The sequence below is a fragment of the Pteropus medius genome, unplaced genomic scaffold, assembly GCF_902729225.1.
Source record: "Pteropus medius unplaced genomic scaffold, Ma_sr-lr_union100, whole genome shotgun sequence".
NCBI classification, from domain to species: domain Eukaryota; kingdom Metazoa; phylum Chordata; class Mammalia; order Chiroptera; family Pteropodidae; genus Pteropus; species Pteropus medius.
The window spans coordinates 27,523,565-27,550,783 of record NW_024352787.1 but is presented as its reverse complement, the minus strand read 5'-3'; the positions used below and the strand labels follow the sequence as shown (position 1 = coordinate 27,550,783).

The 27,219-nt window shown below is 47.3% G+C and overlaps 1 protein-coding gene across 2 annotated transcripts in view; it reads left to right on the top strand.

The window, feature by feature from the left end:
- Window positions 1-27,219, top strand: part of HIP1 (huntingtin interacting protein 1) — a 128,602-nt gene that overhangs the window by 49,262 nt on the left and 52,121 nt on the right. The window contains exon 1 of one of the 2 annotated variants that reach the window (XM_039849324.1): window positions 3,492-3,578. The exons of the other annotated variant lie outside the window; for it this stretch is intronic. Coding sequence (XP_039705258.1) covers window positions 3,561-3,578 — 18 coding nt within the window. The 5' untranslated portion in view covers window positions 3,492-3,560. Of the gene's footprint in view, window positions 1-3,491; window positions 3,579-27,219 lie in introns of those variants that run through there. 2 annotated transcript variants of the gene reach the window in all.

Sequence of the window (27,219 nt, the reverse complement as noted above, 5' to 3'; positions counted from 1 at the left end):
TAGTAATATTCACTTACTAGGGCTGCTGTAACAGAGGACCAAAAACTCGGTGGCTAAAATAGCAGAAATTTACTCATAGCTCTGGAGATCAGACATCTATAATCGGTGTCACTGGGCCAAATCAAGGTGTTGACAGGGCCACATTCCTTCTAGAGGCCCTAGGGGAGAATCTTTTGCCTGTTAGAGCTTCTGGTGGCTGCCAGCATGTCCTACCTTCTGGCGCATCATTCCAATCTCTGTGTGGTACACTGTCTCACCTCTTCTGCATGTGTCAAATCTCCCTTTTACAAGGAGACATGTGATTGCATCTAGGGTATATCCAGATAATCCAGGATCATCTTCCCATCTCAGAATCCTTAATTATACCTGAACAGTCTTTGCCATATCAGATTCCAGGGATGAAGACCTGGTATCTTTGGGGGCCATTAGTCAGCTGACTACAGGTAAGGTGTGGGAAAGTTCCTTCATTTGCCTCTTACCCCCAGCAAGTGAAGTAGGTGTCACTATCTCCATTTTAGCAATGAGAAAATTTTGCCAGCTAAGGCACCAACATCTGTTGGGAGACCTTGACCTATTGGTGAACCTCGGGCCTAAGAATTCTAAACATTTTTTCCCCCTCTTTAATTCCTCCCCACTTCACTTCCACTCCTGACCTATGGATGTTGCCGTTTCCCCTTAAGAACTGGATCTCTGAAGGCGGGGCGTCTTCTCCTGCACTTGCGGGGTGGGGGGGCTGGCGCACCCGGGGTATGGTCCGTGGCTCCACCTGGGGTGCAAACACAGGACCTCTGCGTGGAAAGCAGATGTGCTAACCACTACACTATGGAGCCACCCTCATAACATTTTTTAAACATATAAATTTTATCCCCACTGTAGACAAAAAGGAGCCACATACTAAACCTGACAAACTCAGGGGAGGCCTGCATGGTGGGGCCTAAAAACTCAAGAGACCGAAAGTAACCACATAGGATGGTCTGATAAAAATTTCTAACTAAAAGCAGGTCATGGCTGGTTGTCACATCTTGGGCCTGTAGCTTTCTTGACAAAGGTCAACCTTTACCTTAAGTAAGCCTGTTGTTGTCTTTTTGCATCTAAGATAACAGATCCTTGGAATGTCAGAGTAATCCCTTTTTTCTAGGCCCCTCAGGGCACAACCAACCCATTGCACCAGAGCCCTTCATGGTTATGTTGTTCCCCACATACCATCTCTATGTGTTGTAAATGTTAATTCTTAACTTTCCCGTACCCACCAATGTAAAAGAAGTGTGTGTCCTTCCGTTTTACTTTTTATCCAGTTCCAGAGATCTCCCCACTTTGCTTTCTCCCGCCCCCTTCATCTACCACCAATGAACCCTCCTTATGTCTTCTCCTGATTCTAATGTATAAAATAAGCTGCAAAACTGCCATTCTCCAGAGCATTTTCTTAATCCATTGTGATTTTGCTTCCTGGAAATTGTCATCAGTTTGGTTCAAATAAACTCATTTAAATTCTCTACGAGTTTGGACATTCCTTACATCGACACCTCCCCACCCCCTTTAAAAAAAAAAAAAGATGGAGGTAACATTTAATCAAGGAGATAATCTAAACCTCATCTCTGCATTGGGTGAGCCTGTTGGTTCACCTGGCCCTGATCCCACTAAGGTGTCAATGTTGGAGGAAGAGGAAATGGGGGCATGCTTCCTTCCTGTGTGTCCCATCCCCCTAACCCTCACACCCCTGTATTTGGGTTCACTCTGTGGATTTGAGTCAGTAGAAGGGACTATGGGAGCCCGGCACAGCAGAACAGACCAGGGCAGTCCCTCCTGGCTTCCCCGGCTGGAGCACAGCAGAAGAGCTGGGCTTGCGTGGGCAGCCCTACAGATTGGGGCAGGAGAGTCAATCTGCAGTCCAGACTTGGAGGTTAGATAGAGAGACCTGGGCCCAGAAAGCCCTTAACCTGAAGCTAGGGGACCCATGACGGACTCCAGAGCCAGGAAATGAAAATAACCGCAATGAAAGCCCCTTACATCCCTATACTTCTGCTTTTACATCTTTTATATCATCTTTTATATTATGGTGTTCTCAGATCCCCCTAGGAAGCAGGGAGAGAAACAGTCCCTATTTCATAGACCGAGAACTCAGATGTGAAGGGGCAGGAACTGTCCTAGTCAGCCAGGGAATCAACATAGGCTACTGACCAGGGCTGCCTTCTCCACCACTTGGTGTGAGCCAGAGGGCGGGGGTTGTGGAGGGAGCCCATCGCCCCTTCATTGGAAAGAATTTTAGAGACTGGATGCTCTGGGGCAGCATGGGAAGCTCTTGTTGGCTTGGGCTGTACTGTCCTTATGGAGGTTTCCCCTGCCCCCATTCCCTGCCAGGTGTGTGACCTGGGCAAATTACTCGCCTTCTCTGGGCCTGTTTCTCACCTGTTGGGTAACACAGGATTGGTGTAAGTGGTCTCACGTCTCTTGTTGACTCGGCTGTGCCCCAAACCTTCCTGCTCATCTGAAGATTTGAAGCAGTCTGTGGTGCTGAAACCAGAGGCTTGGGCCTCTAGCTTTTTCTGGTGATTGCCCCAAAATAGCGTTTGCCAGGAGTCCTTTTTCGCCACCAGCTGAGTTCCCTGCAGAGAGGAGTGCCTGCCTCCTATTTCTGTAAAGGCAGATTAGACATTGAGTACGGAATGGAAGACTAGGGATTCTGGCTTGAGAGAAAGGAACTCTGCAGTCGGGGCCGACATCATTTGGAAGCCACTTTCCCTCACTCCACGAAGGGCTGGCTCTGGCTCACTCGCAGGGACCTCGGCTTCCGCGGATACCTGTTCCACTTCCTTCATCCGCCCATCTGTCGGCAGACCCCAGACTCATCTGGGCGTCCCCTCCGGATTAGCCTCGGGAGGCAGACAACTGGCCCTGAATTCCGCCTTTGTCCAGGGAAGCCAAGTGGGGAGGGGCCGAGCAGACCCCCTGCCCCCACTGGAATGTCGGCTCGCGGCGCCCCCCAGCTCTCCCTCCTTTTCAGCCGCCTCCCCCACTCACTTCCTGAGTCCCACTGATCCCACCACCAAACGCGCGCACACACACACTCACACTCACACTTCCTGGCGGGCCCGGCGGCCTCGCTCGCGGCTCCGCGATCCAGGCCACCGGGGCTTGGGGGAGTAGCGACCTTTTGTTATTCAAATCACATCCTAGCCGTGCGTCGTGCGGTGGGCTCCGACCCCGGAAATCTGTCCACTGGTTCCCCTACCCAGGCTTCCCACCCCCACCGGGGCACCCCCAGCTGATTTTGGGATTCCCGGGGCCGCCCGCGGGGCCGCGCCTCCCCCGCCCCCAGTGCAGGCGCTGCGGCAGGCTCGCGCCATCTCCCCTCCCCTCCTCTCCTCCCCCTCCCTCCCTTCCTTTCTCTGTCCAGCTGACCCATGCTGCTGCCACCCATCCAGGATGGTTGGCCGCCGCCTCCCTTCCCCGGTCATGGATGGCCGGCATCTCCCACAGCACCATCGGGGCTGGATTAGCCGGGAGCAGCATTTGGGGGAAGCGAGATCTCGAGGGGTGGGGGGTGCCCTGCAGCCTCGGTCATGGATGTGAGCAAGATGGTAAGTGAAGAGCAAGGGCTCTGTCCTGGAGCCTCGCCCGCCACCCCCCTTCCCTCTCTCTTTCCCCCTCCCAGTCAGCTTGATCCATTGAAAGTTTCTGGATTGTTGATCCTGCCTGTTGGCCCCAACTCCAGACGTGCTGGAGGAGGGAGCCTGGCCAGGATTCTGGAGGCGGCTGGCGGACAGGGATGGGGCTCCCGGTTTCCCGCCGCGCTGCTGCCGGGGCTGCCCGGGAGAGCTCGCTAGACTCTAGGGAGAGAGGGCATGGCTGCGGGAAGGGGGCTTGTCCCATCCCCTCCAGAGCCTCTGCTTGCACACCTATTTGAGATTTATGGGAAGATTTTTTGGACTGAGCCGGTGAGCAGGGGGGCACAGGTGGCCTGGGAGGGCAGTGCTAGGGCTATAACCATCCTAGAAGAAGAGGGGGCAGGAATGGGATCCTCGTCATAGATGGGGGATGTCCTAGATGTACCACTTGTAGACCCCAGCTGTCTGGGCCTGGGGAGCAGCACACTTTTCCCTGTTAAGCATCTGACTCTCTGGAGGGGGCTGATACCCGCTTCAGGGCAGCCCTTCACCCCCAGGAACACAGTGGGACCTGAATACATTGTTCCTAAATTGATTAGGAGCAGCCCCGGGAGTTACAGGGTGTGATTTGGGGAATCTGAAGGGAGGGGGTCTCTGGGAGCACTTGTAGGCCTGGGGAAGGTTTTCCCAGTGGTCCGGATTGGCTCCCACTCTAAAGATTTAAGATTACGCCCTTGAGATCACTACCACCTTGACCCTGGCTTTAGACCAGGGTGATGTGTCCCCCACCTCTATTTGTCTTATAAACTTTGGGGGCCTGTGTGTCAGGCTGGAGAGATACCCTATGGTGGGCTGTGCTTCAGCGGAAAAGAACTGGGTTGGGATGCTTCTGTGTATCTGGGGGAGGGGGTCTGGTTCTACCTGTATCTTAGGGATAAGAAGGTACTGAATGAATATGAGTTCATCTTGTACAGAATTAGTCTCGTTTTCCCAAGAGTGCCCTTTTGAAGCAACTGTCTCTGGAAAAGGCAGGTAAGTTCCTGGCCCAGACAAGCCTTTGGCATTCAGTCTTGGCTGGGGGACAGTGGCAAGGGGAGCAGATGATAGGTGAGAATCATTTCTTCCCATGGCTGGAGACCGATCTCAAACTGACTGAATGCTGCCCCTGGGAGGAGGGGCCTCACTGGTGCCCATCTTCTTATGAGGATGCTTACCTCCTCATGGTTGGGCAATGCCGAGAGACTGGACTGTCATTGTCTATGTGTGAACCATGAAAGCTCACTTTCTTTGGGTGACCATTAGAACTGCCCTTCTTAAAAAAAAAAAAAAAAAAGCCGCCTTGCAGCTATGGGGGTGAGGAGATAGAAAACTGACCAGCAGCCAGGCCGTTTCCTAGAGGTATCTCAGCAAGATCAGAGAGTCACCTGTCTGGGCTATGCAAGGAGGCACGAGAGACTTGAAGCTCTAGTCCAATGGCTGCCAGACAATTAGCTATCAGTGCAGTCAGAAGGCCACAGCTCCAAGGGCCATGGGAGTCTGAGAAGGGACTCGGGCACCAGAGTTCAGATGTTCAGAGTGATCTTAAGCAGGCTCTTCAAGTCTGAGAGGCGTTGGCTCTGCTGAGAGCAGTGAGGGGCATTGCCTGTTGAGAGAGTCACAGGAAGAGGAATGGGCAGAGCACATTGGGTAAGGCTGAGGACGTCTGGCTGGGACAGAGGTTTGAGATAGGAAATGTTGAGATCATTGGTTGGGGCCGGAGCAGAAAGGCCTTGAATTCCAGCCAAAGTATTCCAACCTTGACTTGTAGGCACTCAGTAACCTTTGGAGAATTTGGGGCACAGGAAAAGTAAATGTATTACCTCTTTGCTCTTTTAGCTTGGGGTCCAAACAAAAGTGATATTAGATTCTCATTAATTATTGAGCAACCAAGTGCCCAGCCCAGAAACTATTGTCTTCAGCTCTTTGTAAAGAACACAAACTCTGGACCTTATAGCAAGTAAAACCTTACCCACCCCAGGGAACTAGCACCTGCTTCCCAATCCTTTAGAGGCCCAAGGTACCTTCTGTTCTGATGATTAAAGCCCCATCTCCGATTTAAAGTCCTTACTCTTGGGGACCCTTGACTCCAGGGTTGACCTCAAACCTAGCATTTCAGCCATATTTTCGGCAGAGTCCAACATCAGTCTTGGGGGTTTCTATAGCTTATCTCTGAATGAGAAAAGCAGATTATAGTTCAGCCAACTCCCTGCATGCTTTTGAGTAAGTTTCTTAACCTCTTAGCCTCATCTGTAAAGTGAGAACAATAATACAAGTATACCTCGTTTTATTGTATTTCGCTTTATTGCGCTCCGCAGAAATTGTGGTTTTTACAAATTGAAGGCTTGTGGCAACACTACATCAAGCAAATCCATTGGTAGCATTTTTAGCAATAAAGTATTTTTAAACTAAGGTGTGTACATTGTTTTTTTACACATGCTATTGCATGACTACCATATAGTGTAAATATAACTTTTATATGCACTGGGAAACCAAAAAATTTGTGACTTGCTTTATTGCTTTAATGCTGTCACCTGGAACCAAACCCGTACCATCTCTGAGGTATGCCTGTACCTGTCTTGAGCATTCTCATGAAAATTGGAAATACTTTTTTTAAGGCACAGTCCTCCATACATGGTGGCTCTTATGATAATGATTGTCTCCAAAGTCTCATCTAAGATGACTTGATCTCTCCCACTCCCCAAACACTCACACCTTTTATTTTCTTGATTTGCCAAAAGAGCTGGGCATAGGCTGTATTTCAGTTGACTGCTCCTGGGACCAATTCTCCCAATTCTAGTTACTTTTCTGAATGAAGGTGCAAATGACTGGAGAGAGTGGATTCACCAGCTGCTGTGACTGATGAATTTTTGATGACATCAGCTATCTGCCCAAGGGAGAGCTGGTTTAACCCAGCTTTCAGGGATAAAATGCAGATGCCTTTAGGGGACTGATGATGGAGTCTGTGCTTTACTGAACCCAGAGAATACAGTGCTAAAACTTGGGGACAGAGTCAGCACTGTCAGTTCTTATAAAAAAGAACATATAGTTTTTGTAATGATTTATATTTGCACAGTGCTTTACAGCTTACAAAGCATTTTCACACCTCTTCATGTTTATGTGAAGAAGGCAGGGCAGAAGTAATTAGCCACATTTTACAGGTAAGAAAATTAAGATTCAGCAAAGTGAAGCCCCAGATCCCATATAAGTGGAGAAACCAGGTCTCGTACCCAGTTCTCCTGATCACCAAACGTACGGTATGGTGACAAATAAACAGTAAGGAAAAAGACTGCGTGACTAGCTTCGAGAAAGGACACACGCTAATCTAAAAAGATGAGCCGCGTGGTGGCCTTTGGCCTCTGGGTCCCCCAGGGGAGAAGATCCAGGGAAAAGGAATTAGCACCTGTCTGTATGTGGACTCTGCACCTCGTCAATCACCTACCACTGTTTTTAAAACTTGGAGTTTCTTCATGAATCTTGGCTGCCCCCTTAAATGTTAGATACCTGACCCCTCAGATCCTCTAATCTCGTTTACACAGCAGGAAGATGGGAGGAGTGCAGAAAAGGTGTTTCATATGTTCTGAGTAAATGGTAATGATTGTTGGGCAGGAAAACGGTTCAGGTCAATCTGTCACTGTTGTGTGTATTTGCTCAGATGAATTGGGGTGTGTGAGAAGGAAATGCCGAGCTGGGGAGATCCCAGAGTAGAATGATGCCAAAGGCTCTACTGAGAGCCCACATCTGCTAACAGCTGTGGAAAGGAGGGTATCCTCCCTCTTAGGGTCTGAGCTAAATAATCAGTTAAAGCTGGGTGTGGATGACCAGCTGGGTGAAACCAGAGCAGTGTTTTTAGCCCTGAGTCACAAAATCAGTTTAGTGAGTTGCAGCCAGCATTTGAAAGAATGAAATAGATAAGAAAACATCCAAGTGTATTCCATATAAGGAGGTAAGCATTAGTTTGTGAAACTGGTTTTGGTTGTATACATACATACACACACAAGTAAGGAATGGCCTTGTAAAATGTATTTTTTACTATCATCAGAGTCAAAAAAGTTTCGAGGTCTCTGACCTGGAAGATAAGGAGGATGTCAGCCTCGTGAGGAGACTGCAGAGGGCTGATCGCTGTCTGACTCAGGGCTGTCAGGAGGAGGAGGTCGTTTACCTGCTCCACGCAGCTCTGGGAGGTAGGATTTGTTTTCTAAAGGCAGCAGTTACGGGGTGGGCAGGACTTCCCCACACCAGAGCCATTCTATGACAGAATCAATTCCCTGAAGAGGGAGAAAGCCTTTCTGGCCACTGGAGCTGCTCACAGACCCTGGACAAGCATGGCTCCCAAGTTCTTACCAATCTGGAGACTCTAGCTTAGCCTTCAGGCTTTGGGAATGGCCTTCAGAAGCTGCTCAACCTGAACCCACAATGTGTGGGTTCACAACCAAGGTCTATTGTGGCTGGCCTGGTGTGAAAGGCAGCTCATTTGAACACTAGGGAGCAGTTCCAGAGAAGTGAGTCGGCATATCCTGGCTTTGTGCATCACCCACCATGGTTTCTAAAACTTAGCAGAGCATCATGGATCAGCTGCCTTCTCTATCCAGCCCCTGGAGTAAGGTCTCATAGATGACATGGGCATCAGCCAAGCACCAGTGGGGAAGGAAATCTGTAATTTGCCTCCTTTAAAAATGCTTAGGAAAAAAAGGTTTTGATTTACCACATGACTGCTATTTCTTATTGTCACTGATTACTAAGATTTTATCCTACCAAGATGAGATTCAGTTCCATTCAGGCACATTGGATACTTGCTTTTTTGCGCAGGCCCCTGGTTATGCATGTTAAGATGTTAGGTATCCAGAACCACAGATGGCTGAGCTGTCCATTGAAAGGCTTAGAATCAAGAGAGGGAGACAGAAATTACCTTGAAATGCATTGACTGGGATGACACATAGACTTTAGTAATTGACAGAAAGCTCTTACCTGGATTATATTCTCCCTCAAAACAGCCTTGAGAAGCAGGATTTAGTGTCCTCAGAGGCCCCTCCAAGTCATCCTGCCAGTCAGGGTCTAAGTTCAGATAGAAATGTAGGTTTTAAGACAGCCCAGCGTACAGACAACCCTCCCTCCCTGCTGTCTTCCCCCTAAGCCCTCTTCCACCCCAAACACACAAACACAGCTGGGTGATTTTCTTGAAGAGAACATCCAGGGGCTATTTCTGCTCTACCTTTTTGTCTCCTTTCTTGCCTGAGAGATCCCAGTCCACAGCCAGACAGGCACGTGGTCTGGCAGCTGTATCTGAGCCAAAGGATTCTAAGCAACCAGGCAAAATTCATGCTGCCCAGGGCCCCGAAGAAGTTAAACTATTGGTTTTTTAAGTAAAAAAAAACTCCCAGATCTCCTTTAGGTTTCCTGCTTGTCCTAACAAGTCTTTGATCTGGAGGTGTTTCCTGTGGGCAAGTAGGATAGGACTAGAGGGCGGGAGGCTTTTTGTCCATGTGAGTGGGAGCCAGCTGGAGTCCACAATGCCATCCCCTGCACACAGAGGATCAGAGAGCGTCTTCCGTGTCCTGAGGCCACACTAGATGCTGACCAGGGGGCTTCTGAGTCACATAGGCCAGAGGCTAAATCCTGATGCCACCACTTGATTTTCTAGGACTATGGACAAGTTAGTTGACCTCGCTGTGCTCCAGTTTTCTCATCTCTCAGATGGATTGGTGTCTGCAGACTTGCAAGGGGTTGAGATGGTCTGTTTAAAGTTCTTGGTACATGGGAGAGGTGCTTATTAAGCCACGACTACAGTTTTTATTTTTACTTATTCATTTAGGCAACAAAAAAATCTTAAAACTTTTTAAAGGTTTTTTTTAAGAAGGTAGAATGTTCCTTCTTTCAGAATGACCTGTCTGCTCGATGGGCTTGGTCTAGTAGGGCAATCAGACATGTTATAAATAATTACAGTACATGTAATAAAATGCACAGAGTACATCTGAGGGGTGTGCTAGCATAGGAAGGCATGGGATTAATGACCTGGCACTAGAGGAAGGGCCTCGTTGAGAAAGCTGAACAAGGGGGTAAGGAAAAGAAGGGCGTTCAAGGCAGAGAGATCACACATGTGAAGGCACACAGCCATGAGACCACGGGTGAGTTAATGAACTCTCTGCAGTTAATGCTAGAAGAGTAGGTGCAGTTCCTGACTCCGAGGAACTAGCAGAGTTCCTTGGACATGGGATCCTAATGTTTTCATATCTCAATGCTTCCTGGAAGAGGTGGTATTAAAGCTGTGTTTTAAAGAAGGCGAGCAGTATTGATGACAACACATGACGCACAGTAGGTGCCGAATGAATGTATGAGGTGATGAGAGAAGACATTCCAGTTGAGAGAGTGGTGCTATATGCAGGCCAACGGATGTTGAGTAGGTTTGTTAGGAGCAAGGCCAAAGGAAAGAGAGGAGAGATGAGTGGGTGCAGGGTGTGAAGCTCAAGTTAAAAATAATCAGCAAGTGTCCAGTAGAACCGGTAAGCAAGGCTGTTTCCACTTGACAGGCTTGGATGTGCTATTCTGGCCGACGGGCTTACACCTCTTGGTCCCATTGCTGGAGATGGGCCTCGCTGGTGCCAGAATAAGCGTGGGAGCTGCCAACTGTGGGTTGAGGAAAAGTTTTTGTTTTTTTTTTTGAAATGAACATTTCATTACCTTTCTATCATGACCTCTCTTGGACACACTTGGTTCAGCCTCATTTTCTGGGACCTAAAATAGCTTTCTCTTGCTGGAGTTCTCTCAGGCCAGATTCTTTGGAAAGGAATCTCACCAAATCACTGCCTCCCTAGCCCCACTAGCTCAGACATCAATGTCAGCAGTCTTGGTGCCAGACAGTGATGTGGTATCAACCAGGGTCCTGGAGATCATCCATTTTGTTCTGTACAGATGTCAAGATTGTCCCCCAAGTCAGCAAATACTGAGGCCCTATGCTAGGCATGGAGAATATAAAAGAGAATGGGATCATTTGAAAACTCCTGTAGAAGAGATAAATAATTCTAATGTACTGTGATAATTGTTATATTAGAGATTTAAGGAAAGTCCTACAGAAACTCAAAGGTATGAATAATTAATTCTGCCAAGTTGTATAGGAGGCAAGTTGGGGAAGGTGACATTGCAGGCCATTTATTCATTCAGATAATATTGATGGAGTACCCCCTCCCCCTTACTCCAGGTGCTATTATAAGCACTTGGGGTGCTTCACTGAACCAAAGATCCTTGCCTTGTGGAGCTGCGCTCCTTAAGTACATGTGTGGTGGTAGGGAGGGCGGGGAGGGGGAAGGTTAGATAACACCAATAAATGTAAATGAGTAAAATTGTATAGGATGCTGGAAAGTGGCGAGTAAGTGATCCGGGAAAAGGGAAGGGAGAGTGCAAAAGTGGCAGCGATTGCCCTAAGGATGCTATGGTAAGAATTGTTTAAAGAGGGGTGGGCCAGTCATTCCTAGCATAGATTTTCCTTAGCTGCTAGTGGTCCCTGGGACCCCCATTCCTGGTCTGTTCTTGGCTTATGATCTGGCTGAAACTGCATCCCAGTGCAGCTCCAGCTCGTTGCTAAGAGTTGCCTGAATCTGGACCTCAGGGAACCTACCTTGTGCCCCAGCTGCCCTGTGCTGTTTTCCTGCAGTCTGTTCAACTTTGGATGCAGGAGTCAGCCATACTTTAGAGAGAGCACTACAAGCTCACCATTTCCTCCCAGATTTCATAGAAATTGGAGGGAAGATACTGCCTCTCATTTCCAAAAATTCTTCATTAAAGGAGCTGAGTGTCAATTGAGCAGTTCTCTAGCTGTGGTCCTGGGGGTGGACTTGGTGTCATTAATAATTTAGGAGGCCCTTTCAGGTAACATCAGCTAGAATGAGGGTGGGACAGCAGAGCACCTTGGTTCATATCACGTTCCATTCTCAGAAAAGCATGATTCCGACTCACGTTCAAGGTGAAGAAACAGGCTCAGAGAAGTCACACAGCTGGCATCACTTTGAACTCTGGGCTTTTTCTATGGCAGCTTTTTGCCCACACTTTGGCTTCTCAGCCCACAAGGGGAGACCCCCATGAATACACTGACCTCTGATGCTGTAATTCAGTGCAGGGGCTGGGACTCCTGCACTTTGAGTACATCTTACTAGGTAGCTGTGGTCATTGGCAGCTGCAATAAGGAAAACATTTAACTATTTTTCAGAAAATTTGAACAAGTAAAAAAAGAAAGATCAGAGACACTCCTGCCATCCGAAACTATTACTAACAATTTAGCAATAGAGCCTTACAGACTTTCTTCTTCGTGTGTATATGTGTGTATGTACCTATACATATGCATTCATGCTAGGTTGAACCATACGAAACTGCTGTTTTGTAAGTCAAAAATGGCCAAATTTTCACATGATTCAACAAAATACAAGCATATACACACATATTTAAACAAAATGGGGCCATACCATAATACAGTTTTATAAATGCTTATTTTAGCTTACATTATGCCATAGACCTAGAAACAGTATATCAGAGCGGTCAAGGGCATGGGTTCTGGGGTTTAAGTTTTGTCTCCACTGCTTATTCACTTGGGCAGGTGACTGAGGCTCCCTGTGTGGATTTTCTCCTTGTATAGTGGGGTAATCACAGTATCCTATGTATAAGGCTGTTGTGAGGGTATAGGAGTTAGTATGTATGTCAACCAGTGCCTGGTCCATGGCCAGCATTCAGTCAGTCACTGTGAGCAGTTACTACCATATTTCCAGGTGAGTACAGACGATGTATCATTTCTTTGTAATCTGTCCCCTTAATAGACTTTTAGCTTTAAACATTTTCCACAGTTGAAGTGACATCCTGTACACACATCAATCCATTGACTGCTTTACGTTTTAAGGACTTGAGCTTTAAGGTTTGGCTTTTAAGAATTATTTTTATTGACGATGCGTACGTGGAAAGGTTGCTTGGACTATTTTCTCTTCCATTGCCCTATAACTATAAATTGGGCTCTCTGGTCCTCGCTTCCTCTTTGCTTTTTTCATACTCCTGGCAACACTGACAGCTCACGAGTTCCCACACTGGGCACTGGTTTCCACTTGTGCCTTGGTGCTGGCCTCTCCCCCTGAACACCCCTGCAGGCCCCTTCTCCTAGCCGGCTCATCGCATTAGACAGTTCTTCCTCCAGGGAAGAGCAGCCATACCCAACCAACCCTTCAGCCTTGGTTAGATGCCCACCCCCAGGCCCCCTTGCACTCTGCACTTGCAGTGTCTTCTCTAACTGGCTGCATACACAGTGCCATCTTTCTCCCCATCTAGACTGTACTCCTCAAAGCCAGGACTGATGTCTTACTCACCTTTGAGCTAACTTAGTACAACTCTTGACACACAGGTACTCAATATGTTTGGTGAGTGCATTTAATGAATGAATAAAATCATGACTGACTAATTAATGGCAGGACTTAAATAAGTGGAGATGGTTTGGGAAGATGGTTAATCCAGGTTATAGGGGTGGCATGTAGCAAAGACATGAGTGAGCCCTTAGGCATGTCTGGCATGGCTATGCTGGGGCTATGCTTTAGGAAGAGATCAGGCCATGTTGTGACCACCAGGATCTGGTAGCCCAGAGAACAGAAGAATGTTAGGCCTGGACACCCAGTGGGGGTTCACCCTGCCTGAGGCTCTTCGAGTGACTCTGTCCGTACCCCTATACTTCTCTTGAACCTCATGGCTCTTCCCCCAAGGAAGAGCTCTCTTTTACCCCTCGAGAAACAGAAGTGAGAGTTCCTCGCTGCTCTCTTTTCTGAGGAAGTCCAGCACGGCCATACAGCTGATGATGAAATTCACCTCTGGAATTAGCAACCACCCCTCAGCAGTTTAGCAAATCCTCAGGATTTACTTCCTGTTTCCAGAGCTGGAAATATCCATCAGGGCACTGCCAGCTGGGACATTTCATGGCCTCCTGAGGGTGACCAGACCCTGCACTGCTCATCCACTTTCTTTTCTTTGGCCCTGACCTGAGATCAGTGAGGTCTGTGCTTCGATTGTGTATCAATAAGGACTTCAATTCCTGGAACCTAGCTAGAGCTTGACGTTGACCTGAGTGTTCACTTAGTGGAAATGAGTCTGAATTATCCCAGGCCTGGAAGGGTATGGTTGGGATTGATGGGCCTGAACCTGGAGTGAGATCTTGGTTCATATTGTGGTTCTGCTACTTACTAGCTGGGTCAGCTAGCTAGCCAGGCATCACGACTAGATAGGCAAATCACTTAACCCTTCCGAGTCTGTTTCCCCATCTTGTAGATGGAATTAGCAATCCCAGTGTTACTGTAAGGGTTAAATGAAATAATGTGTGCAAAGGACCCTGGGATCAATCACAGGCCAGAAGAGGTTAATCGAATTAGAGAATGAGAGCCTGAACACAGTCTGTTTTTGGTAAGGAAATTGAGATCTAAAAGGAAGGAGGGTAGTATTGGAGGAAGAAGGAAGTCGAGAGAGCTGAAAGGGAGTCTGTATATTTTGTCTTATACTTCCTCTGCTTCTCCCAGACTCCTGTCCTGCCCACCCCCTCCCCACGTTCCTCCCTATCCCGCTCCTCAGCGTTCAACCCGATGGTCAGTTTCCAGCTCTTGTCCTGCTTGATCTATTGGCAGCATCCAACACAGTCAATCACTCTCGGTTGAAATTCATTTTTCTGTGTGGCTTCCAGGATACCACACTCTTCTGGTTTCCTCCTACCTCACGGGCAGTTTCTTTTCTGTTCCCATTACTCATTCTCTTCTATCTCTCTTTCTTGAATGTGGGCTATCCTCAGGCTGCCCCGAAACTTTTGATCTGCACTCACTCCTTGGTGAACTTACTCAGTTTTAAATCCCATCTATATCCTAGTGACTGCCAGACTGATACATCCAGTTCGAACTTCTTCCAAATTCCAAGCTTGCACGTCCCACTGCTCATTCATAATTCCATTTGGACATCTCATAGGCATCTCACATTTAACATGTCTGAAAACAAGCTCCTGTCTGCCGCACCCCAAACCTACCTGTTTCATAGTTCTTTCCATCTTGTTAATGGCAACTCGGTCCCTCTAGCCGCTCTGGCAAATGATCATGGTACCATCCTTGATTCCTTCCTCATACTCCACGTCCGTAACATCAGCAAATCCTGTCCGTTCTACCTGCAAAATACATACAAATTTGACCACATCTCAGCACTTTATCCTCATTCGGCCTAGTCTGAGCCATCATTATCTCTGGCCTGAATTAATGTAGCAGCATCTTAATTGTCCTCTTTGCTTCCATGCTGGTCCCTGCAGTCTCAGCACAGCAGCCGGATGGGGATCTTCTTTAAAAAGTGAGTTAGATCATGTTATCCCTTCACTCAAAACCTCCCGGTGGCTCCTGTCTCAGAACAAAGGCTCTTCCTCACAGTGGCCCACAAGTCCCTTGCGATTTGGCCCCTCCCACCTCTGACCTCTTGGCTCCAGCCACACTTAACTTCTAGCTGTGCCTCATACGTGCCGGGTAGGTTATGCCTAGAACTCTTCCCCCAGGTATCTGCCAGGCTTGCTTCCTCATCACTTTTAAATGTGTCCCTCTGTCATCTTCTGGTACCACCTTCCCTGACGACCCTATCTTAGGTTATAACACCAGCTCAGTAAGCCCCAGCACCACAGTCGGCCTTATTTTTATTCCATAGCGTCTGTTGCCATCTCATGTCCTATATATTTTCCTTGTTTACTTTCTCCCACTAGAACATAAGATGCATGGTGCCAGAGGCATTGTTTTTTTCTCCACAGCTACATTCGTAGAGTGGTACCCAGCACATGATAGGCCTTTAACAAATATGTGTTGAATGAATAAGAGAACAGGAGAACTCAGAGCACTATTCTCTGAGTTTAGCGAAGACCGAAAGAGATTTGAGTGGCCCTTAAGAATCTGTTAACCATAATCAGATAAAACATAAAAATAGGTGACAGAGAGCAGGGCTGGGTATCCTTTGGAAGAAAATAGGTGACCATCTGTATTGGGCCAGTTCTATGGTTAGCCAGACTACATGGGAGGAGAGCTATTTTTCTGAGCCTATGTAACATATGTGGTTTTGTATAAATCACACTTCTGTAAAAGGAATCCTATTTTAAATGTACTAGCAGAGATTGCTATTTAAAGGAATCTGATGCCAAATTCTTCCTAAAAGTGAATAATAATTTCCTAATTTGTCCTTAGTGTCCATTCTCCCACCCCACATATATATTTGCTTATGTCAAGGTATACCAGTCTGAGCCTAGAGGATCTCTTCATTTTCCATTTTTCCACTGTCTTTATTATTCCCATTCTCTTTGTCCCCATTCTTCCCCCTCTTCATTTCTGCTTCTCCTTTAGCTGAGTTTTTTTCTTAGACTCTGACATAGAATGTTCTTCTGTAACACAACCAGAATTAGAGTGCAATGCGTAATGGCTCCTTCGCAGACCAAATGAATCCAATCTAGGGGTGGAGCGAAGGAATCTGTTGGGGGTGTGTGACTGCTACTGGGGTACAGAGTCAGGTGCTCAGGTGATACTCGTACAGAGCTAGGTTTGAGCACCACTGGCCAAAAAGACAGCCGTGTCCTATTTGCTCTTCCCATATCCAGGCCTACACGCTACAGCACTGATGAGGCTAGACCAGCATCCCTTTGGAGCTTTGTAGGTAGCCGGTGTGAAATTGGCTACAGACTGGTACAGAACTGGCTGATTTGTCTAGGGGCTGGAGTTCAGGGCTCAGGAATATTCCTTCCTAGTACATCACCCAGCCTGAAGCAAGGTCCTGTAGCCACTGCCTGATGAAGTTTTGTTCAGGGTTTCGGGAGTGTCTGCCTATAATGAACTTGGGTGTCACAGTCCCGCCACCCAATCTCTGTTTCCTTTCAAACTGGGATGGGTTCCTTGAGGGAACACAACTGCGCATTAAAGGTTCCATGGAAGGCGTGTGAGCGACTAAGACCGGAACCTGCTTCCTTGAAAATAATAGAAGGTTGACTTGTTTAGAGGTTGTTTGACCTTCGGTCGGGTCTTCTTCCGATACCACTCTAGGTTTTCCGAAAACCTTTCTCCTTTGGGTTCTCACTAGACCAAAAGATTGTAGCATCTGCTAGTAGGGCAGGTTGGGCGTTCTATAAGGAGAGAAATCTGCCTTTAAGACAACAAATGTGTTGAGGTCAGGGCAGAGGTTTACTAAATAAGTTGGCTTTGGCTCAGAGCTCTGTCGTAACTGTCTAAATAGTAAGCTGTAGAATGTGTACCTGACTGAGAAAGGTGGGTGCCACTCCTCTGTATGGCTGACCTTTCTGAGCCCACTTGTTTATCTATAAAGTGTGCCCTCCCTCCCTCACAAGGTTTTCTCAGCATCAATAAGATAGTGCATATAAAAGCTCTTTGAAGATTGTGAAGAGCTCACCAAAATGAGAAATGCTATTGTCGTTATTATTCAAGCAAACTGGTGTTTACACATTTGAGTGGACCAAAGGAGTGTATTGGGAATGTTTAGTGTTACAGAATTGTTTGTCGGAGTCAAATAAGATATCTTGTGTAAGGTGGGATTCAATTTATTTATAAACTACATTTAATGCAAATTGGATCACAGTTGTGTGAAGACCACCATCTGAAGAGAGAAATGAAACTGAAGGTTTGAGAGGGGTGTTGCTGAAGCCACATTGGAGAGTTCAGAAAGCACAAGATCAAGAGCCACTCTAGATTTTTTTCTCTGGGAGGACACATAGGAAAGTTATTCTTGCTGCTTTATTTGGGTCAGTTGTGGTAGAGACTAGAGGTAGAGGGCCAGCTATATAGTAATATGGGTGTGAGATGGGATTGTTTGCTGTAGAACTAGAACAAAAAGACATCTGAAGGATGTCTGGGAGAGAGGAGTTGCAGCAGGCCTTGGCATCATCTGGAGATGGCAAGTGCCTCCTGACTCATTCATTTGGCAGACAGAGACACTCTCTGGAGTAGGGCTCTGGGAGGGTTACAGAGCCAGGGGATGGGTGCTTCCAATGCCCAGGGACCACCTGTCAGTCAGGCAGAGGAGATGAAACTAACCTCACAGTTAGAAATCTGGGAGGTAGAGAATGATAGAGGGTGAAGAGGAGAAGAGGAAGTTGAGCAATGCTGGTGGTTTGGGGAGAGGTTTCAACTCTTGCACACCAGCTGTGTATCTGGTAAGCAAGGACATTGCGAAAGGCCTGCCCAAGGCCTGACTTTCTAGGCAGAGTGACTTCCCCAGATAATAACCCTGATGAGTTATTAGTGCAACACCTGTGAATTTAGCATTGTAGTTCCGGTTCCTAGAGAAGTAATTCTGAGGCTTCTCCTGTGACAAGAGAAACAACTGTAAGGAAGGGGGTGCCATTCCAAAGCCATGGCCCCTGCAGGTGGGGGAGAAGGGAGAGGGGCCAGCTTTTCCTTTTCCATAAGACCTAGTGTCACAGTATCTAACTCTCATGCCCTATATTCCAAGACCTTCTGAAAGCCTCTGTGGGCACCCTGAGGATTGTCATAGTTCTCTTGTGGGCAGAGGCATGGTGTGTGGAGAAAAGGAGTAGATGTAAGACCCACATGAGAAAACAGGCAGCTCAAGTCAGTGGGTGACACAGGCATGGTTTTTAGGTGCAGACAAAAGTACAGGTGATATGGTGAACTTTGCCTAAGGATGTGACAGGATGGCCTGGCTGAAGGGTATTCTTAGGCAGTTGTAGTGATAAATGACGGCAGTGAGAATGAGCCATGGAGATGGCAGAGGTACTGAGCTTGTTGGCTTCTTCTCCAGGTCAGGAGGCATCAGGATGGGGTCTGCCTTTCTGTAATCAGTTGCCCCCTTGCTGAATGATCTGGTTTGCGCCCTGTAATAAAAGTTCTGGAGAGCTTTGAGGCTACAGAACAGGATGGGGTGGGGGGCATCTTCCCATGTAGTGGAAGAGAAAACGGGAGTATGAGGGGTGCATGATAGCAAGGGGACAGGTTGACCCGGGAAGGCCTCTCAGAGGTTTGAAAGTGTGCAGAGGTGTGGTTCAGGATGGAGGCTGCTTGCTCAGCTCTCTGACTTTGTCCCCCACATAATAAGAGGAGCCTTGGGACTGGTAATGATGGGGCAATTGGGAGATGGGCCTTGCTGTATAGAAAGGGAGAGTGCTTTTCTGGGGGTTTACAAGCATCCTGGATCATTTTCAGAGAAGGAAAGATAGATATATTTGTCGCTGGCAAAAGAGATAGCCTTTGCAACCCCTCTGCTCCCAGTCTGGAAAGATCCTTTAACTCCTCGTCTCTCTGACCCTGTCGGGGGAAGGAGAACCAGTCATGGAGCTGCCATTCTAACTGAGGACACCGGTGGGGAGCCTGGAGGGAAGGAGAAAGATGAGGAGTTGTTCATGGTCCCTAGAGGCCCTCTGCTGAGCCCCGATCCCTGGGAGGGAGGGGATGTCCATTCCGTCCAGACTGTCTCTCAGTCTTCCCCACTCTCTCTTACCTCTCCCCATGTAGGCTTTTCCCTCCATCATTCAGCTGGAGCAGCTCTTGCCCAGGTTAACAATACATCCTTGTCATACTCGGTGGCTAATTCTCAGTCCTCATCTCCGCTGCCCCTTCAGCAGGATTTGACACAGTTGACAGCTTCCTCTAAACTAAAGCACTTTCTTTACTGAGAGAGATAACCCCCACCCCCTCACGATTCTCCCCCCCCTGTGCACTGCTTCTTTCTTCTCCCCCCCAGTTCCCCACACCTTCCTCCCAGAATCATGGGATCATAGGATTGAGGGGGCCTCAAAAACCATCTGTGTAAACACACTCCTAGGATGGCTGAACACCTCTAGCCCAGGCCGAGCGTCGGTGCCCACCTTCCAAAGTCTCCTTGTTCACCTCTCACTAAACCTGGTTTCTTAATTTTTAAGCCAGGTTTATTGAAATATAATTTATATACAGTAAAATTAACTTTGTTAGTGTACAGTTCTATGAGCTATGACAGTCACATACAATTAGGTAACCTTCATACAGTCAAGAGTTAGGGGAGGTCCATCACCCCCCAAAATTCCCTCGTGCCCCTTTTGTAGTCACCTCTTCCCCCAACATCACCCCTAGCAAGCACCGATCTGTTTTTTTATTGCTAAACCTGTCCAGAATGTCATACAGATGCAATCATGTAGTATGTGGCCTTCTGAGCCTAGCTTCTTTTATCTGACATAATACTTTTAAGAGTCATCACGTTGTCAGCATGAGTCAGCAGTTTGTTCCTTTTTATTGCTGAATAGCTTTCTGTGGTGTGGCTGTACCGCAGTTTATTCATCTGTCCCCGGGCTGAAGGACATTGGAATTGTATCCAGTTTGTGGAGATGATGAATCCAGAACCTGGCTTCTTTTAGCTCTCACTCAAGTGGCCCATTCTAGCCCTAGGACTTTCCATTTCACAGGTGTTGGAAACTGAGATATTTGAAGACAGCTGTGCCCTTTCTTCCCCATCGCTCCTCCCACATCACTTTCCCTGATTTCTGTTCTCTTATCTGACCTTCTGTGGTTCACCGTCCTAGTTGGTTTCCTTTGCACATGCCCATTTTATCCAAATTCCTCTTAGAATGGGGTGCCCAGAGCTGAACACATTATTTGGTGCCCAGCAGAATTTCTGGCACATGGTAGGATGAATCAGTACAGAAGTGTGGCTGAAAAACTAAGAATTGGTTCGTTCTAGATCATGTAATTCTGTTGATGTAGCTCAAAATGAAGTTAGCTTCTTAAATTTTATTATAGCGACCACATCAGACTGTTAATGAACTAACTGAGAACTTACTTGGGGATAAGTTCAGCCCTTTTCACCTATTCTGCTCTGGGCTCAGGTACATTCTGTTCTATTGGTTATCACCCATGATCATACTCTGCCAGTATCATCCAATGCATTTGTTATTGCTCCCATCATCAATTAGATCAATCACTGTGCCTTTTATATACCCTCACTGGTAAACACAGGAAGGAGGTCACAGGCCAGTGGCACCAGCATGTTTTACCCCCAAGGTGATGGTAGCCAGCAATCACCTGTAAGCAAGACATCTACCCTCATGCACCTCCCTGTCTAGCCCAGGGGTTGGCAAACTTTTTCTGCAAAGGCCAGATATTAAATGTTTTTGACTTTGGCCAATTGCTGTTGCTTCCTCCTTCTCTCCCTCCCCCTCCTCCAACTCTTCCTCCTTCTCTTCCTCCTACTCCGTCTCTTCCCTTTAAAAATCTAAAAACCAGTCTTAGCTCACAGGCCATACACAAATAGGCTGCAGGCCAGATTTGGCTGGCAATTAGTAGTTTGCGACTCCTTTTAGCCTATTATTTCTCATCCTTTTCTATCAGATGTTGTAAGAGACTTTTTAAAATGCCTCGATGTTGGAAATTCAGACACACCATGTCTACTTGGTTTTTCTGAAATGTTGGCCTAGAGTCTAACATGGAAACGAGGTCAGTGTCACATGACTTGTTTTTGTGAACAAATGTTGGCTTCTGGTAATCGGGACCACCTTTTCTTCAGGAATGTCTTGTCGTTAACGTGTGGAGTTTTACTTCTCTTCTGGTAAATCGTGACTATCCTCATCCACATCTGATCTATCCCCACAGTTCCACAGTGATCCCCGGGACTGTCTGAGCATCACCTTCACTTACTCTCTTAATCCCTTGTTTGTTACCCATCCAAATCAGAAGCCTGAGCTCACTCAGCACCACAGATTCTCTTACAATCTCCTAATAATCTCCTTGGGTTTTCTCTATCAATGCTCTTTCTTCCTCTTTCAGTTCAAAGATTATTCCAGACAAAAATGACAGCGGGAAAATAGGAGTTTATCATCAACATCTCACCATTGGCTAATAATAGTGTGCCCATTCCATCCTTGTTCTTTGGCTTTTCATGGAATAATGTAGCCCTTTTGGGTGTCCCATACATTTTCTGGAAGCCTCGTCTCATTTGGCTTTAACTTTCTGATAGCCTCATCAGTCTGTTCCACTCAGAGACATAGGCATAAGTAACCCGTGCACCCACACTGGTTTCTTTTTTCGAAAAGTACTTCTGAAATTGCATAGTCAGAGGAGAAGGACGGAAAGAACAGGAAGAGGAAGGAGGATGGTCTTTATCTCCCTATAGACAGTTAACTCTTTGATGACAAGATCCACTTTCTTTCATCTGTGAGCTCTCTAGCAGCACCTAATGCAGTACCCTGTACCTGAGCAGCTGGTCCAGTTATAAGACGGTTCATCACAGTCTGTGAAAAGCCCACCCGGAGTCGTGGAGCACAATCTTACAGCCTAGATGGCGGTCCTCTCCAGCATACAGTAGGTGTTTAATCAAAATCACAATTCCTCAGGGGTTTTCATCTTTTCTTAAAAGTTATTATACACATAACATAAAATTCGCCATCGTAACCGATGTAAAGGGTGTAATTCACTTAGTACATTCACAGTGTTGTGCAACCATCACAACCATGTAGTTTCAGGACATTTTTATCACCCCAAAAGGAAATCTCATGCCCATTTAGCAGTCACTCCCCATTCCCTCCTCTGCCTGAACCTGGCAACCAGTCAAATCTGTCTCTGGATTTGACTGTTCTGGACATTTTATACAAATGGAATCCTACAAAGTGTGACATTTTGTGGCTAGCTTCTTTCACTTAGCATTGTGTTTCTGAGGTTCATCCATGTTGTTGCACATATCAGTTCTTCACTCTTTTTTTATGTGTGGGTGTGTGTTTTTGTTGGGGTAAAATATACATATCATAAAATTTACCATTTTAACCACTTCTGAGTGTTTGGTGGCGTTAAGTATGTTCACATTGTTTGTGTAGCCATCACCACCATCTATCTCCAGAACTTTTTAATCTTCCCAAACTGAAACTCTGTACCTATTAAACAGTGGCTCTCCACTCCCTCCTCCTCTCAGCCCCTGGCACCCACCATTCTACCTCTGTCTCTCTGAATTTGACTATTCTAGGTATCTCGTATAAATGAAATCAAACAGTATCTGCCCTTTTGTGCCTACCTTATTTCACTTAGCAGAATGTCCTCAAGGTACATCCATGTTACAGCACGTGTCAAAATATCCTTCCTTGTAAGGCTGAATGATATTTCGTTGTGTGGGTATACCATGTTTTGTTTATCCATTCCTCTGCGGACTGACACTTGGTTTGCTTCCGCCAGTGTTTTCCACTTTGAACACTCGTATTTCTTCAGATGTTCCAGGTGCTGCACAGTCCTGGCCACCCTTCTCCCAACACAGGTTTGTACACCTCACCGATTGCAGAAGCGATTGACATTTTTTAATCTTCTCAATTTCCTTACTCCATCTTCCTTTCCACATTATCAGACTGTAGAGTAGTGCCTTTCTGTTTTGCTAAACCCCTTGAAATTTGTGTGACCCAAACAGTTTTGTTACTCATCATGTATCCAGAAGCTAGAGGATGGTTGAGGCTTTAAAGTCAGAAGAATGCGATCCTAATTTCAGCAGGTCCCCACTTTATGAAGCAAATAAGGCACACAAAATACTACTTAGTCTGTTCAGGCTGCCATAATAAAATACCATAGATTGGGTGGCTTAAGCAACAGGAATTTATTGCTCACAGTTCTGGAGGGTAGGAAATCAAAGATTAAGGTACCATCTGATTTGGATCCCCAGTGAGGATTTCTTCATGACTTTTAGACAGCCACCTTCTTGTCATGTCCTCACATCGTGGAGAGAAAGAAAGCGAGGACTTTCTGGTGTCTCTTTTAATAAGGGCACTAATTCCATCATGAGGACCCCATCCTCATGACCTCATCTAAACCTAAACCTAACTACCTCCCTAAGGCCCCATCTCCAGATACCATCACTTTGGGGTTAGGGCTTCAACATATGTATTTGTTGAACACAATTCAGTCCACAGCAAATACCTTTTATAAAAACATGCAAGTGAGTCAAAGTATTTAACTCTATGGAGCCTACCAAATACAAAAGAAATGTGAGAAGTAATAGCAGGATATCAGTTAGGGTTGCTTTATACTTAAATATCAATAAGATTTTCAGTTGGAAAGAGAAAGAAATGTGACTTGGGGAAGGAGAAGATAGAGCATCCTAGACAGGAGAGTGGAGCACAAACGTGTCAAGTGCTGATGAGGATGTCTGCTTGGAGAGGACTGAGCAGAACAGGCCCTTCTTCATCCATCAGCTCATCATGTGCCAGGCATAGTGTGTGTGCATAGGGGGAACAGCAGGGAGCATGGTCTGCACCCTTCCAGAGCTCAGTCTAGAGGGAGACTGACAACAAGCAAATGAACAAACAGAGGAATTTCAGGTTGTGATAACGGCCTCTACAGGAAATAACCAGGTGGTTGTGAGTTGTGATAAAGAGAGTGTAGGGCAAGGGGTGGAGAGATGCTTTAGATTAGAGAGGATGCCTAGGAGGTGCTATTTGAATAGCCTGAAGGAGAAAAATCCAGCCTTGCAAAGAGTGGAAAGAAGACCATTCTAGGCCTTAGGAGCATCAGAGACATAAAGAATAAAAAATATTGAGAAACAGAGAGGCAGCCGTTGTGGTTGGGCATAACGAATGGGAGAGATAATGGAAGATGATGCCTGTACAGCCCCATGGGAGTGCAGACTTCATTCTACATGTGGTGGAGGGCTCTGAGCAGGGCACTGTGGACTCCTGGTTTACAAAGATCATTGGCTGATGGATGGAGCACAGCCGGGGGAGGGCAAGTCCATTTGAAAGGCTGTTTCAGTGGCTCAGTGGAGACACAATAGTGGTGTAGGCCTGGATGGAGGCAGAGGAGATGGAGAGAAACAGAAGGGTTTGGGGGTGGAAAGAAAGAACGGAATCACTGATTGGTCGGATGGGAGCATCGAGGCAAAGGCAGCAGTCAAGGATGACTTCTGGGGAGAGTGGGAGGGGAATAGTTGGGTAGGTGGGCGTGCTGGCAGAAGTTAAGTGTTTAAAGCTGTGGGCCTTGGTGAGATTACTAAGGAGTGAATATAAGTAGATAGACCAGCATCATGGGGTAGAAAGCAAGGCAGACAGGTGCGCGGCATTGACTAGTGTGTTGGACTGCTGAGAGTTGCTGAAGGCGGCACTGTGTGTGGGGAGAGGAACCGGGTTTGAATCCTGGCTCTACCTACTGCTGCCTGTGCTATTTTGGGCAACTTGACTCAGAGAATAGGGGATCGGATCCCTGCCCTCCAAGGCCTAAGGGAGAACCAGAAGCAAATCCCCGAGTTCAGTGGCTAGTAGGAGGCAGAGGCTCTGCTGCTACCACTAATTTACTGACAACAACCACTGCTCTGTTATTAATTCTGATCAAGAGAAGAATGAAAAAGACTTGGTGTCAGATACCAGCTTCCAAGTAGCATAGCCAAGATCAGAACAGTCTTATTTGGTGCTGAAGGCACCCAGTTCTGTGCCTTGCTTGTCCCTTCCCCCAAGGCTCATGTGATCTCCGCTTGGTTCTGAACTGTCATCATTGTCCAGGTTTGGGATCTCAGCTGTGAACTTAAGCTGTCTCCACCTTTACTGTGAAATGCCGTAACAGACTTTTGTGTTCTTCTCTCCCCGAATCTCACCCCACCGTCCCTCATTCCTTCACAGACAGAGCTGATAGCTCAGAGGATCCTTTTCTGCCTTGTGTCTCTCAGGATTAGGCACTTGGGAAGGAGACTCTTTCAGCCCCGTGTTGGCTGAGCTTGGCTCCTGGACTCTGGAAACCCTTGCGTGAACACAGGCTGGGGTGGGAGAAGGAGGAGCACCTCGACCACATAGCAGGTGTTAATGGGCCATCTTCCTTACCTGTTTACTAAAGCTTCCAAACATGAGGAGGTGAGGAATGAGGCGAGGGACACTGTAAGGCCTCGCCAGTTCCCAGCCCTCAGCCCCTGAGGTTGGGCAGTTGTCTCCGGAGCCATCGATGATGGCCACCTATGCCTTTGCCGAGCAAAGCCTCCTTCCCCTTCGTTCCTTTCGTTTCTTTCTCTGTCTCCTATCTTTCTTTCTCCTTTCCCTTCTGCCTTGCCTGGTCTCAGATTTTCCTTTGCTTGGTCTGGGTGGTGGGCCTTCCCATCCCTTCAAGACCTGTCACTGCCACCCGGGCACATCATCTGTGCCTGCCCCTGCCACGGAACCTTTGCCCATGGGGCCTTTGCAAGACAGCCCAGCCCTGGCAGCCCAAGTGCTGGGCCCCTGCCAAGAGCTGTGTGCGTGACCAAACAGTGCCCAGCTGGGCCTAGGCACTGCTCCCCGCAAAAGCAAGGCCCAAGGGTTTTCCATTGGCTGCAGCCTGGCTGAGGGAGCAGAGGATGGAGACGGGGGTTGGGGGAAGGGGGCGGAGAAGATAGACACCCTTCCTGTGGTGCCTGCTGATAATTGGCTCTCCGGAACCAGCTTGAGACACAAGGGCCAGCTGGGTCAGGAAGTGGTAGACAATGCTGTTCTTTCAGGGGGGACACTGCATGGTCTTAGGTCCTGTGTGACTCCAGGGAAATCTGGAGAACTGCCTGTTCTCAGAGGATGTTCTCTAACCTAGACCGGAGGTGAGAAATTGAACCCCGAACTTCCCACCCTCTGCCCTGGGAGGGCCCCCAGGCATTGCCCAGTTCAGAACTGAATTATTTCCTTCAGAGAGAGTCTGGGGAGGAAAGGGAAAGGAAGCAGATTTTCTCAAGAGACCACAAATCACATATCTGGTACTCTGCAGCGTGGGGAGCACTGGGAAGCAATCCGTTCTTAATGATTTATTAAGACTCTAGGCCCTGCCTTAGCAACTGTGGGCTGCAAGGGAAGAACACAGCATCCTCACCCTCAGAATTTTAACCTGGATGGGGAAGTAAGACAATATAATATACTAAGTATCAAACATATGAAGAGAAATAGCAATTTAAAAAGAAAGAAGGAATGAAGAAATTATGAGCCAGAGTGGCCTGGCAAGTCCAAAGGAAGGTAAAGTTTGGTCTGTACTGAAAAAACGGGGCAGGATTTAGAACGTGTGATGGAGTGGAGGAGCGTGTGATGGGGTGGTATCCCAGACACCAAGTATTACATAAGTATAGCAAACTTGTCGTAGCTGGGAACTGTCCTAGAAACATCCCCATGTCTGACATTGTGAGAGCCCTAGAGGACTCACAGCTTAGTCTTTATGAGCCCAGAATGTTGAGGCTCAGCCATGCCTCTGAGCCCAGAAAGCTTTGCCACAGAACCCGGGCAGTGGGCCTGCAGCCACAGGCTGGACTCTGCCTCTGTGGAACTCTACTTGGGGAAGTGTTAGTTGGAAAACTGGGCATGTTGGCCGCAGTAAGTAGGTGCTCCTGTGAGCCTGCCAGAGCTGCAAGAGCAGGGTCTGGGGCAGTCCTGTCAAGGGTAGGCAGGACTTGTGTATGTCTTGTAGCCGTTGCTTTGGGAAGAAACTTCATTCCATAGCCCAGTGCTAGGCTAGGCCCTTTGTTGGTGTACTGTACTTGTTCTCTGAACGTCCACACACAAGTTGTTCCACGCTTTCAGAAGGGTGAAGGAACGTTTGTATCAGGACCGTCCCCAGCTCAATAGCCTTTTGTGGCTCCCTAGTATCCATCGGGTCACAATTTCCTG